This window comes from Candoia aspera, chromosome 1 (assembly GCF_035149785.1).
Source record: "Candoia aspera isolate rCanAsp1 chromosome 1, rCanAsp1.hap2, whole genome shotgun sequence".
In the NCBI taxonomy this organism is placed as follows: Eukaryota; Metazoa; Chordata; class Lepidosauria; order Squamata; family Boidae; genus Candoia; species Candoia aspera.
The window spans coordinates 193655084-193667760 of NC_086153.1; the positions used below are offsets into that span (position 1 = coordinate 193655084).

The 12677-nt window shown below is 40.2% G+C and overlaps 1 protein-coding gene across 1 annotated transcript in view; it reads right to left on the reverse strand.

The window, feature by feature from the left end:
• Positions 1-12677, reverse strand: part of MYO3B (myosin IIIB) — a 241767-nt gene that overhangs the window by 141343 nt on the left and 87747 nt on the right. The window contains exons 9-11 of the mRNA XM_063305914.1: positions 11339-11435; positions 3295-3411; positions 1982-2086 (exon numbers count right to left, since the gene is read on the reverse strand). Of these exons, the coding sequence (XP_063161984.1) occupies positions 1982-2086; positions 3295-3411; positions 11339-11435 (319 nt within the window). The remainder of the gene's footprint in view (positions 1-1981; positions 2087-3294; positions 3412-11338; positions 11436-12677) is intronic.

Sequence of the window (12677 nt, forward strand, 5' to 3'; positions counted from 1 at the left end):
GTCCGACGATGGGTGATTCGGGCAATCTCCGACGTTCCCCTTTGTCTCCTTGCCTTCGTCCGGTGCAGGTGCGTCCCCTGGGGTAATGGGTGGGAGTTCCCCCGGTCTGTTAATGGTTTCCAGATCCTGTACGAGGTGCATTTCTATTGTCCTGTTGATTTATTTATGGGTTTGGGTGCTTAAGGGATGATGTGTATGTTTAAAGGATAATGGTTATCCCTTCCTCTTTCCTGATGTGCATGTTCCCTGTTGTGATGCACTTATGCCTTGCAACGGGGAACATGACACCATGGCTTAGGACAGGCCCTAGTCCTCCTAGCTCCACACTGATGCAAAGATGTGAATCAGAGCTGGTTTGGTGTGGTTGCTCAAACAGCTTTTCAACCAAGAAACAGTAGGACCCAACTCATATTTAGTCAACTGTCAACAAGGATATTATAAGAAATCTTTGCTTCAGCTTTGCTGAAATCAAGCTGTATCACATCTGCAGCTTTTTTATGATGTTTGGACCTACACTGCTAGTGTGTGCAAATCCTCTGCACACAGAGACAGCTGAGAGATAATTACGAAACAGCCACACAAACCTTAAAAAGAGATGCAGCTTCTTTATTGATTCTATGAGAGGTACAATGCAGGAAAACTAGATTAAACCAATACACTGGAAAAGGTCTTAATCAGATGGAATCTCAGATACAATTTGAACATATTCTGTTATTTACTTTATATCATACAGGTAATTATCTATACAGCAACAATTATAATCTCTTGAGTACACCCAAGCATGGATCTTACTTTGCATATGTTGCCATGTAAAATATATTCATCAAAGGAATGAACAAGGGATATAAGAAAAATAGCTGAAACAACCTTAAAGCAATAGCTTACATTTATCAATTATTTTCTAATCATCTGCTTGTAACTGCTATTGTGGCCATTCCACACATGACACAGAAATAAACCTATGCTTACTAAAGAGCATGTGTTCAAAAGGGCTCCAAATGAAACAGTGTATAAGATATACATTTCCAGCACAGATGTCTGTGGGGTAGGGGGAAACGATGAAAACAGCCTTCTGGAGTAGCAACACAAGCATCACTCCTTTGAACATCATGGAGCTTGCTTCACGAAGACACAACACTGCTTTTGTCATCTTGACAAAAACATCAGGTCTTTCAGATTCCTCTGATTCTCAGTTATTACAGGTAGTCTTCAGTTAATGACTGTAATTGGGACCGGGAACTCTATTGCTAAGCAGTGTGGTCATAAAGTGAAAAATCATGTGACCGTGCTGACTTACAACAGCAGTTCTGGCAGTTCCAGTGGCAGTCGTTAAGCAAATCATGCATGGTCATTAAGCATGATGTCACATGACCATGACTTGTGACTTCCAGCTGGCTTCCCCATTGACTTTGCTTGTCTGAAGCCAACAGTTAAGGTCGCAAATGGTGATCACGTGACTGCAGGTGCTACCACTCGTAAATGCACACTGGTTGCAAAGTGCCCAAACAGTGATCACATGACTGCGGGGACCCTGCAATAGCCGCAACTTCAAGGACTGATTGTAAGTTTCATTCAGTACCATCATAACTTTGAACAGTTGCCGAACAAGTGGTCACTAAGCAAGGACTACCTGCATTTTTTATATTCATGGATGGGGTCACTACAGATTTAGTTAGAACAGACCCAATTAATCACTGAAACGTAAATTAATCATGACTAAGACTGCCTTTGATTTCAGTGGCTCAGTTCTAGATAGGACTAACTCAAACCAATCCATTATATTTTAAAATATACTTTACTAAGAACCTTACATAGAAATTTCTATTACCAGCTATGTTTAAAACAGAATTATGACCTTCATGATTCAAAAACTCATTAAATTCTGTACAGCATGTTTGACAAAGTTTCATCAATCTCAAGTCTAAAAAAATGCAGCATTTTCCTGTGTCATGCATATAATTACAACCAAATGTTTTCCTACCTGGTCTTTGTTAAAAGTAATCATGCCTTGGTAAGCAGCATCTGCAGTTGCAAATATGTGGGGTGGATTGGAGGAACGCTTCACACCATGATAAAGCTTGGAAAACTTAACATGAAAACACACTTGTCAAAGCACTGCATATGAACCAGGCAACTAGAAAATATTTGTCAAAATGTAAAGAGTCAAAACAATATTATCCCCAGCTCCTGCATGTGACTTCTCTATGTCCATAATAAGCTGTCTTAGATCAAATAATTTGTCAGTGCAGATCAATAACGTCTACTCCAAGTGGCAATGCCTTTCCAGAGAAAGGTTTCTATTTCATCCTTTCACCTGGAGATATCAAAGACTGAATCCATACCCTTCCTGTGCCCTACTTGTGAGCTATAGTCCTCCCCTTATATTTCTCCCCCTTAATACCCTCTCTATAATGTTCTTCAAAACAATGAAGGGCCCAGAGAGAGCACCTAGTATCTGCCCGGCCAGTCCAATCTGGCAGGGTTGACATGCTCTGGATTCCTTCGATTAAACAATGCCATCTATTGGGATCCCAGAAGTGCCCTTTCTCTGTCACTTGCCCTCTGGAATGAGGTTACTGCTGAGATTCAAAAAGGTCCCACCCTACTGGTGTTTCAAAGGCCCTGAAGATGTGGCTCTTCGCCCAGGCCTTTGGCTAGAATGATTGATGCCCTTTTTCTTCTTTTCCTTGTTCCTATCCTGGTTTATTTTCTCTGACATCTTTGCTTCTTTGTGTTGTTTTTGTTTAGTGCTCTTTCTTTGTTTTTAAATGTTTTTCACAATTTGTAAACTGCCCAGAGTTTGCTGGGAGTCAGGCAGCAAGTAATAGTAATAGAGCCAGTTTGGTCTCATGGTTAAGGTTCTGGGCTAGAAACCAGGAGTCTGTGAGTTCTAGTCCTGCCTTAGGCATGAAAGCCAGCTAGGTAACCTGGGCCAGTCACTCTCTCTCAGCCCATGATGTCGGGCTCGGGCAACAAGCCAGTTGGTCAATTCTTGTCATAACCAATGGATCAACATTCAATTGATCCAAAAAGCAGACCCTGCACCCATGGAAAAATGCTAGGAAGAAATAATAATAATAATAATAATAATAATAATAATAATAATAATAATTCATGGCAGGATAAGTATTGATACAATTTGTCACCCTAACTTAATATTCTTTGTTCAAAAATACATTAAGAAGCATCCTCCATTAATTACTATTGTTAGTTGAGAAAAGAAAACAAAATGATTGCATGATACAGCATAAATATTTTAAAAAGCAAAATATTTTTTTTTAGCTTCTCTCTTACCTGTGGAGAATATATACTGAGATTTTGGAAGGGGTTTAATGCTATTAAGATATCTCCAACGTAAGTATATATTTGTAAATCTGCATAGCGATTCTTCAGCTGATAAATAATTGTATCCTGAAAAGATCATAAGTTTCACAGTTAAGCAGTATTTCTTGGAAACTCACTGTAAATTTATCAAATACATGAAGCAATAAGCAATAATCTCCAGTGTTATTTGTCACTTCTGTCAAATATTAACTTCACTAATCAAATCATTGTTTACACGGTCTTGTGTCTTTCTCAAATATAAGTTTATAACTATGCCAAGTTAAAAGCAATATGTCTGTCTATTAAATTTCAATCATATAGGTCAGAGAAATGAATTGTAGATGTCACTGTTCAAATCTATGTTTGGAATAAAAAGACACAACAAAAATAATTCAAGTTTTTTTTAAATTCCACCCAACAGCCCATGAAGCTAACTTGCTTGTTTTAAAAACAGATTATCTACAATTATTTTTTTATGTATTTATTTATTACAATTGTAGAATTTTACCTAAGTTCAATTTTAATGAAGACAAAGCACCTTTACATGCCAGTCACCGCTGAAATCTATTTCCACTTACTGTGGTGTATTTTGACAAAACCTAGACATTATTTTTTTCTCAGCTAAAATTATAAAAAGAAAAAGAATGAACTGAGTTACCATTGTTTTTCCACTTTTATCCCTGTTTGTTCATTTTTATTAGGTACATAACTCTAAAAGATGCATGAAATGTGTCAGATCCCCCGATCAAAGGTTTCACAGAAACCCTTATCAGGGCATCTCCCATCATTTCATTCTCTCATGTTGCCAGATGGGAGGGGGTGCAAAGTTGGAGTGTAAAGTGGTTTATTATGGCTATGGAGCACATCAAGGACGTGAGGTGAGATACGGGAGGAATACCATCTGGATGGGAGGGGGAGTGACATGCTTCGTGGGAAAGGGAACTAACTAAGGGGATGTAGTTTTAAATTAGGTTTGAGCGGGAAATCTTTATTTGCAGCTTGCCTTCTGTACCATTCATTACGCTTCATTAAAACAGTTCAAAGGGATCCAGCTTCTTGACTGTGTATGTGTGAATGCTCGAATGATCAGGTGCTGACAAAATGTGAAATTAAAAATGGCCTTGTTAATTTTTTAATTGTTTCCTTTATATTGTTTCATTGCCCTAATCTAGCAAATCTTAATGTCAATAACAGGTGAACAGTTCTTGCTCCAACCAAAGGACAGAGTCCTCCTATATAGAGGAAGCCATAAGCATTGCTCTCTTTCCTTTGCGAGCCAGTCCAGACAGGCTCCGTGGCTACTGTAACTGGATAGCAGAAGAACCTCATAGGAGTAATTAGGAAAGTGGTCTGTATCAGCAAGCAATAGGTTAGTCTGGGCACACATGTTGTTATCTAAGAGCCAAATTACTTGTGATGGCTGGCAGCAGGAAGGTGATTTAAACAGCTGTATAAGCAAGGGGGATGGAAATCTGTGCTTTCTACCCATAATGGCTGCACTTTTTTTTCCTCAGTGGTGGTCCAGAGACATATGTAGCCCCCCACTGGGAAAAAAATGACTAAGTCATAGAAGTGATGGATTATGTGTAGAAGGCACTCCGTTTCTGCTTATTCGTGCTACATTTTCCTTCTTCCGCTCCTCCTCAGGATTTATAGAGCAATGTTCCCTAACAAGACTTCAGATGTGGTAGGACCATAAGTCCTGAATTTCCAGCCATTATCCATGTTAGCTGGGAATTCTAGAAGCTGTTATCTCAATAATATCTAGAGGATGCCACGTTTGGGAAGATTTCTCTACAGTATAAATGAAAGAAAACATCCTCACCTCTGATTTGGCTCATTACCACTAACTATTTCACAGCTGCATCAGAATGCTGTGTGCAGCAACTTTTTCAGGTATAGATAATGCCTATGAGCATTCCAAAGTCCTTATAATAGTTATAGGAAATTTTAATTTTTATATAAAGCTCACATACGCAGAATCATGCTGAACTTCAGCATGATGCTCATTCCAATGGGCCCCAAAAGCACAGATTATTTGGTTGCTTCAACACTGTGCAGCATAACCATAAAGAGGAAGATGCATCAATGAACCTCTTGGAGTTTATTTTATTTTATTTATTTATCAGATTTTTATCACCGCCCATCTCCCCCACACGGGGGACCCTGGGCGGTTTGCAATAAAAACAATTTAAAATTCGATAAAATCATAAATACTACCAATAATCAATAAATGTAAATGTTGAAGAGAGTTGAACCTCTCTTGCTTTTTCTTGCTCTTGTAAAGAGCAGGCTTCAAGCTTGCCATTCACGGTCTCTCATGTTCTCATGCCAGACAGGTTCAGACATACCAAGTATACACCTTCTCTCATGCATAGACTTTGGCATGTAAGCAACTCTCACTCGAACTCCTCCCTCTCAAGGAGGAGGAAGTGAGTTTTGGGGGGAGACTTCAGGCAGTTCTTTGACTGAAGGGAGATGAGCAAGAAGCAGCACGCCAAGGCAGAGAAAAGGAGAAGGCTGAGATCATCCTCCTTCAGCCCCAGATTAGTTTGGAGCTTCCTGAAAAATGAAAAGGAAGTCCAGGTAAAACTGAATCTGAGGGAACATCTGATTCAGGTTTCTGATACTTGGGTAGCAGGGCTGGCTGTAGAGATTTTGGCCCTCTAGGCAAGGGTTTTTCAACCGTGGCCACTTTAAGACATGTGGACTTCAACTCCCAGAATTCCCCAGTCAGCATGGCTGGCTGGAGAATTCTGGGAGTTGAAGGCCACACAGCTTAAAGTGGCCAGGGTTGAGAAACCCTGCCCTAGGCAAAGTCATATTCTGGCACCTCCTATGGTTTGGCTCATCTTCCGATTTTGTCAGGATTTTCAAAAAGGCACCCTCTTATTTCGATTTTTCTTCAAGTTTTTGAGCTTCACATTTATGATTTTCAGCCCTGGACAATTTTTTCTTCTTTTCTATAACATTTTCACCCTTTTTACACAGTAAATCATTTTAATTACATCAGCACCTATTGCTGCCATATGGCAACAATTCTGCGAAATTATAGTTAACCCTCAAGCAGGCACATAGGCTCATGGAGCTTTTTGCTTTTTTTAATTTATTTTTCGGAAGTCTTTTCAATTTTGGTATCCCCTAAATTTGGCATCCCTAGGCTGGTACCTATCTGGCCTTAGCCCAGCGCTGGCTCTGTTGGGTAGAAATAGTAAGTTACATAGTCAGAATTCCATTCAATTAATCTTTGTTTTATGTGTGCTGCACTCATTTTAATCTCCCTGCATAATTTAAGGGTATTTTCTGTCACTTCAGCAAATGATTATTACCTTGTTGTGGTGCTGGAGCTTGAGCGCCTCAATGATGCCATGAGCTAAACTGAGAAGGGCCACCCAAGACGGGAAGGTCATGACAGAGAGGTCAGACTAAATGCGATCCCTGGGGAAGGTAATGGCAACCCACCCCAGTATTCTTGCCGTGAAAACTAAATGGATCAGTACAACCAGAGATATGTCGGTATACCATCGGAAGATGAGACCCCCAGGGCGGAAGATGGTCAAAATGCTACTGGAGAGGAACAGAGGATGAGTTCAACTAGCCCCAGACGTGATGACGCAGCTAGCTCAAAGCCGAAAGGACGGCTAGCGGCCGACGGTGCTGGTGGTGAACGGCAAATCCGATGTTCGAAGGATCAACACACCATTGGAACCTGGAATGTAAGATCTATGAGCCAGGGCAAATTGGATGTGGTTATTGGTGAGATGTCAAGATTAAAGATAGACATTCTGGGTGTCAGTGAACTGAAATGGACTGGAATGGGCCACTTCACATCAAATGACCACCAGATCTACTACTGTGGACAAGAGGACCACAGAAGAAATGGAGTAGCCTTCATAATTAATAGTCAAGTGGCTAAAGCAGTGCTTGGATACAATCCAAAAAATGATAGAATGATCTCAATTCGAATTCAGGGCAAGCCATCTAACATCACAGTGATCCAAATATACACCCCAACCACAGATGCTGAAGAAGCTGAAGTAGAGCAGTTCTATGAGGATCTGCAGCACCTACTGGACAACACGCCTAAAAGAGGTGTTATTTTCATCACAGGAGACTGGAATGCTAAGGTGGGCAGTCAAATGACACCTGGAATTACAGGTAAGCATGGCCTGGGAGAACAAAATGAAGCAGGACATAGGCTGATAGAATTTTGCCAAGACAACTCACTCTGCATAACAAACACTCTCTTCCAACAACCTAAGAGACGGCTTTATACATGGACTTCACCAGATGGACAACACCGAAATCAGATTGACTACATCCTTTGTAGCCAAAGGTGGCGGACATCTATACAGTCGGTAAAAACAAGACCTGGAGCTGACTGTAGTTCAGATCACGAACTTCTTCTTGCACAATTTAGGATCAGACTAAAGAGATTAGGGAAGACCCACAGATCAGCTAGATGTGAGCTCACTAATATTCCTAACGAATATGCAGTGGAGGTGAAGAATAGATTTAAGGGACTGGACTTAGGAGATAGGGTCCCGGATGGACAGACGTTCGCAACATTGTTCAGGAGGCAGCAACAAAATACATCCCAAAGAAAGAGAAAACCAAGAAGGCAAAATGGCTGTCTGCTGAGACACTAGAAGTAGCCCAAGAAAGAAGGAAAGCAAAAGGCAACAGCAATAGGGGGAGATATGCCAATTAAATGCAAAATTCCAGAGGTTAGCCAGAAGAGATAAGGAATTATTTTTAAACAAGCAATGCGCGGAAGTGGAAGAAGACAATAGAATAGGAAGGACAAGAGACCTCTTCCAGAAAATTAGAAACATTGGAGGTAAATTCCAGGCAAAAATGGGTATGATCAAAAACAAAGATGGCAAGGACCTAACAGAAGAAGAAGAGATCAAGAAAAGGTGGCAAGAATATACAGAAGACCTGTATAGGAAGGATAACAATATCGGGGATAGCTTTGACGGTGTGGTCAGTGAGCTAGAGCCAGACATCCTGAAGAGTGAGGTTGAGTGGGCCTTAAGAAGCATTGCTAATAACAAGGCAGCAGGAGACAACGGCATCCCAGCTGAACTGTTCAAAATCTTGCAAGATGATGCTGTCAAGGTAATGCATGCCATATGCCAGCAAATTTGGAAAACACAAGAATGGCCATCAGACTGGAAAAAATCAACTTATATCCCCATACCAAAAAAGGGGAACACTAAAGAATGTTCAAACTATCGAACAGTGGCACTCATTTCACATGCCAGTAAGGTAATGCTCAAGATCCTGCAAGGTAGACTTCAGCAATTCATAGAGCAAGAATTGCCAGATGTACAAGCTGGGTTTAGAAAAGGCAGAGGAACTAGGGACCAAATTGCCAATATCAGCTGGTTAATGGAAAAAGCCAGGGAGTTTCAGAAAAACATCTATTTCTGTTTTATTTACTATTCTAAAGCCTTTGACTGTGTGGACCATAACAAATTGTGGCAAGTTCTCAGCGGTATGGGGATACCAAGTCATCTTGTCTGCCTCCTGAAGAATCTGTATAACGACCAAGTAGCAACAGTAAGAACAGACCACGGAACAACGGACTGGTTTAAGATTGGGAAAGGAGTACGGCAGGGCTGTATACTCTCACCCTACCTATTCAACTTGTATGCAGAACACATCATGCGACAAGCTGGGCTTGAGGAATCCAAGTTAACAGTTAAAATCGCTGGAGGAAACATTAACAATCTCAGATATGCAGATGATACCACTTTGATGGCTGAAAGCGAAGAGGAACTGAGGAGCCTTATGATGAAGGTGAAAGAAGAAAGCTGGCTTGCAGCTAAACCTAAAAAAAAACAAGATTGTGGCAACCAGCTTGATTGATAACTGGCAAATAGAGGGAGAAAACGTAGAGGCAGTGAAAGACTTTGTATTTTTAGGTGCGAAGATTACTGCAGATGCTGACTGCAGTCAGGAAATCAGAAGACGCTTAATCCTTGGGAGAAGAGCAATGACAAGTCTCAATAAAATAGTTAAGAGCAGAGACATCACACTGACAACAAAGGCCCGCATAGTTAAAGCAATGGTGTTCCCCGTAGTAACATATGGCTGCGAGAGCTGGACCATAAGGAAGGCTGAGCGAAGGAAGATCGATGCTTTTGAACTGTGGTGTTGGAGGAAAATTCTGAGAGTGCCTTGCACTGCAAGAAGATCAAACCAGTCTATCCTCCAGGAAATAGAGCCAGACGAAAGCTCCCATTGCTCGTCCCAGCTCCTGCCAACCTAGCAGTTCGAAAACATGCAAATGTGAGTAGATCAATAGGTACCGCTTCGGCGGGAAGGTAACGGCGTTCCGAGTCGTCATGCTGGCCACATGACCCGGAAGTGTCTATGACAACGCCGGCTCCAAGGCTTAGAAACGGAGATGAGCACCGCCCCCTAGAGTCGGAGACGACTGGACTTTACGTCAAGGGAAACCTTTACCTTTACCTGCTCACTTGAGGGAATGATATTAAAGGCAAAACTGAAATACTTTGGCCACATAATGAGAAGACAGGACACCCTGGAGAAGATGCTGATGCTAGGGAGAGTGGAAGGCAAAAGGAAGAGGGGCCGACTAAGGGCAAGATGGATGGATGATATTCTAGAGGTGATGGATTCGTCCCTGGGGGAGCTGGGGGTGTTGACGACCAACAGGAAGCTCTGGCATGGGCTGGTCCATGAAGTCACGAAGAGTCGGAAGCGACTAATCGAATAAACAACAAAATTTTCTGTCAGCTGGAATAAAAACTTCAGATGATCTGCATTACTGAACTCTAAAAAAACCAGTTTCCCTTACTGGTAGCAGATCATTGCCATCTGGGATGAGTTCGGAGGCAGTTCCCACCTGGACTGAACTATGTGGATTAGTTAATGGGGTATGTTTGTTCCCCTGTTATGATAATCTTCTATCTTTGTTGGGGAGGGGTTAATATACTGTGGCTTTGTTTTTAATTTGTGAACTGCCCACTGAGTTGGATGGCCTTCTAAATCTAAATTACAAATAAATAAAATTTGTGGTCTCCCAGAATTCTTTTATTTATTTTTATATATTCTATTGCCTCTTTTCTGTGTTCGATTCATTTGCAGTTATTGGATCCTTGATCACAACACTACTGCAATTTTTTCAATATTGATTATCCGCATTCTAATATTTAAATCTAAAAGTTCTTCTACAATTTTATCTTTGTTTTTAATGAAGTTTAATTTTGTCTATAACCTATGAGATTGGTTTATCGTCAAAGGGAAAAAGGTAATACCTCTAGGCACATATCTTAATGCTATACAACTGCAAAATGGCACTACAGGAATACTATAGTAATTGTCAGAAAGTAACACAGGGTGTGGAGCCCTATCTCTCTTACACACCATACTTAAGGGGAAGCTGCCTGGTGACGCCCTCCCTAGAAAATAGGTGGTGGCAGCAAGAACTACCAAGCTGCTACTCCAAAGGGCAGGAGACAGGATCAGAATGTAAAGAAGACTTTTGGAAAATGATATTTGAGATCTCCATCCTTCCACACTACAGGCTTAGCTGTGCTACTACACATATGGTGATCTTTGCAAATGGAAAATGATAATGCAGTGTGGTTTAACTATATTTGTTACATTTACAATTATATGCATGTGTGTGTTTGTGTGTGTTACATTTACAATTATATGCATGTGTGTGTTCTGAAATACACTATTAAACCTTGATGCTTAGGACTGACCTCATTTTAGCAAACACAAATAATATTATCATCTATTAATTGGTTGTCCTGTATTAAAAAAACAATCTGAATATTTGGAATATAAATGAACCTATGATTGGAGATTATAATCATATAATACAGGGTTTTTTTAAAAAAAATTGTCAGAACACTGAATGATCAACTTGATGACAGGATGATATTATTAATCACAAGAGTGACTTGAAGGCAAGTGCAAGTAGTAAAATCACTATTCGTACTGAGAGAGAATCCATTATCTCAGCATACCTTACCTCATCCAGAATTTCAAGGTTTACCAGATCATCGTCTGGAGAATATTTGTCAGAAGCATCAACATGATATGGTCTGCGAGCATGCATTTGTTCATGCCTGTAAAATGGTTGGAGTACCTGTATGAAAAATATTCTTCCTAAAAAGGCATATGAAAAAAACCCCATATAATAATTTAGTTTTCAGTTTGTTTTTTCTCCTGGGTCCAGGAAATATTTATTGGGGGTCATGTCCCCTGGAATATTTTCAGAATTTCACAGTACCATCAGTCTTACAGCGTCCAAAGTGGTGGAAATATTTGTACCAGAACTTTATTGACATACTCTGTGGCACAGCACACCAATCATAAATGCAAATGCTCAAGAGCTTTCTAGTCTCGCAACCAATATCATCAAAGAGGACCCACTGAGATACAACAGCACCCTGTTGGCTTATATTTAGCCTTGATCCTCAACAACAAGCTGCAGATTCCTCCTGCCTAAGCCTTGCTCTGTCAGAGTAAGTAGTAATCTGATGACACCAGAGCCAATAAAACAAAACACAGGTAAAGGCTAACCTAGGTTAGACAAAAGAGAACCTAGTTCAGCAACTGAATTAGTCCCACCCTCCCATACAAATCTGCTTCTTCACTTTCTACCACATGTCCCCCTCCCCAAGCTTTTGAACAGGGTGATCTGTGCCCCTTCCATTATCATACTTGTAAAGCTGGACTGATCCGCAACAAATACTTAAACAGTACATTTGACAAAGTTATTTTTGATGGCCCACAAAATTGAAAAAGACCCATTAGCTGTTATGACTTAATTCCACAGAAGGACTATAAGAGCTCATCTGACTTTGGGAAGCTATAAAAGTCACAGGCAAGAAGCGGGGACAAACCCACCACTTTAGAATCCATGCTCAGTAAATTCGTTTTCACACTACATCTGAAATAACCAAGAGACATTTCGATAAAGAATTAAAACTTTTAGTAAATCACAAAAATAAAAATATGTACAATTTGCTTTCTTTTACCCCTTCAGCCTTGGATATATTCACCCAGTTTCAATATCAGTCACCTAGGAATCTTGGTATATTAAATAAATAAATAAATAAATAAATAAATAAATAAATACCTATCCTCCGTCTGTATGTTATATACACTATTTGTGCACATTTGTGTACCTTTGTGTGCATAATTCATTATAAAAACAGAGAATTGTGTGTTTATTGGATTAGTGGTTTGTATCTCAGACCTGGCTAAGATATGTTATAAAGTAGTGAAAACATACCAAGCAGTTTGAAGAGGAAAAGGAAAAAAATTACCAATATTAAAACAGTACCCATACCATCCTATCTCCG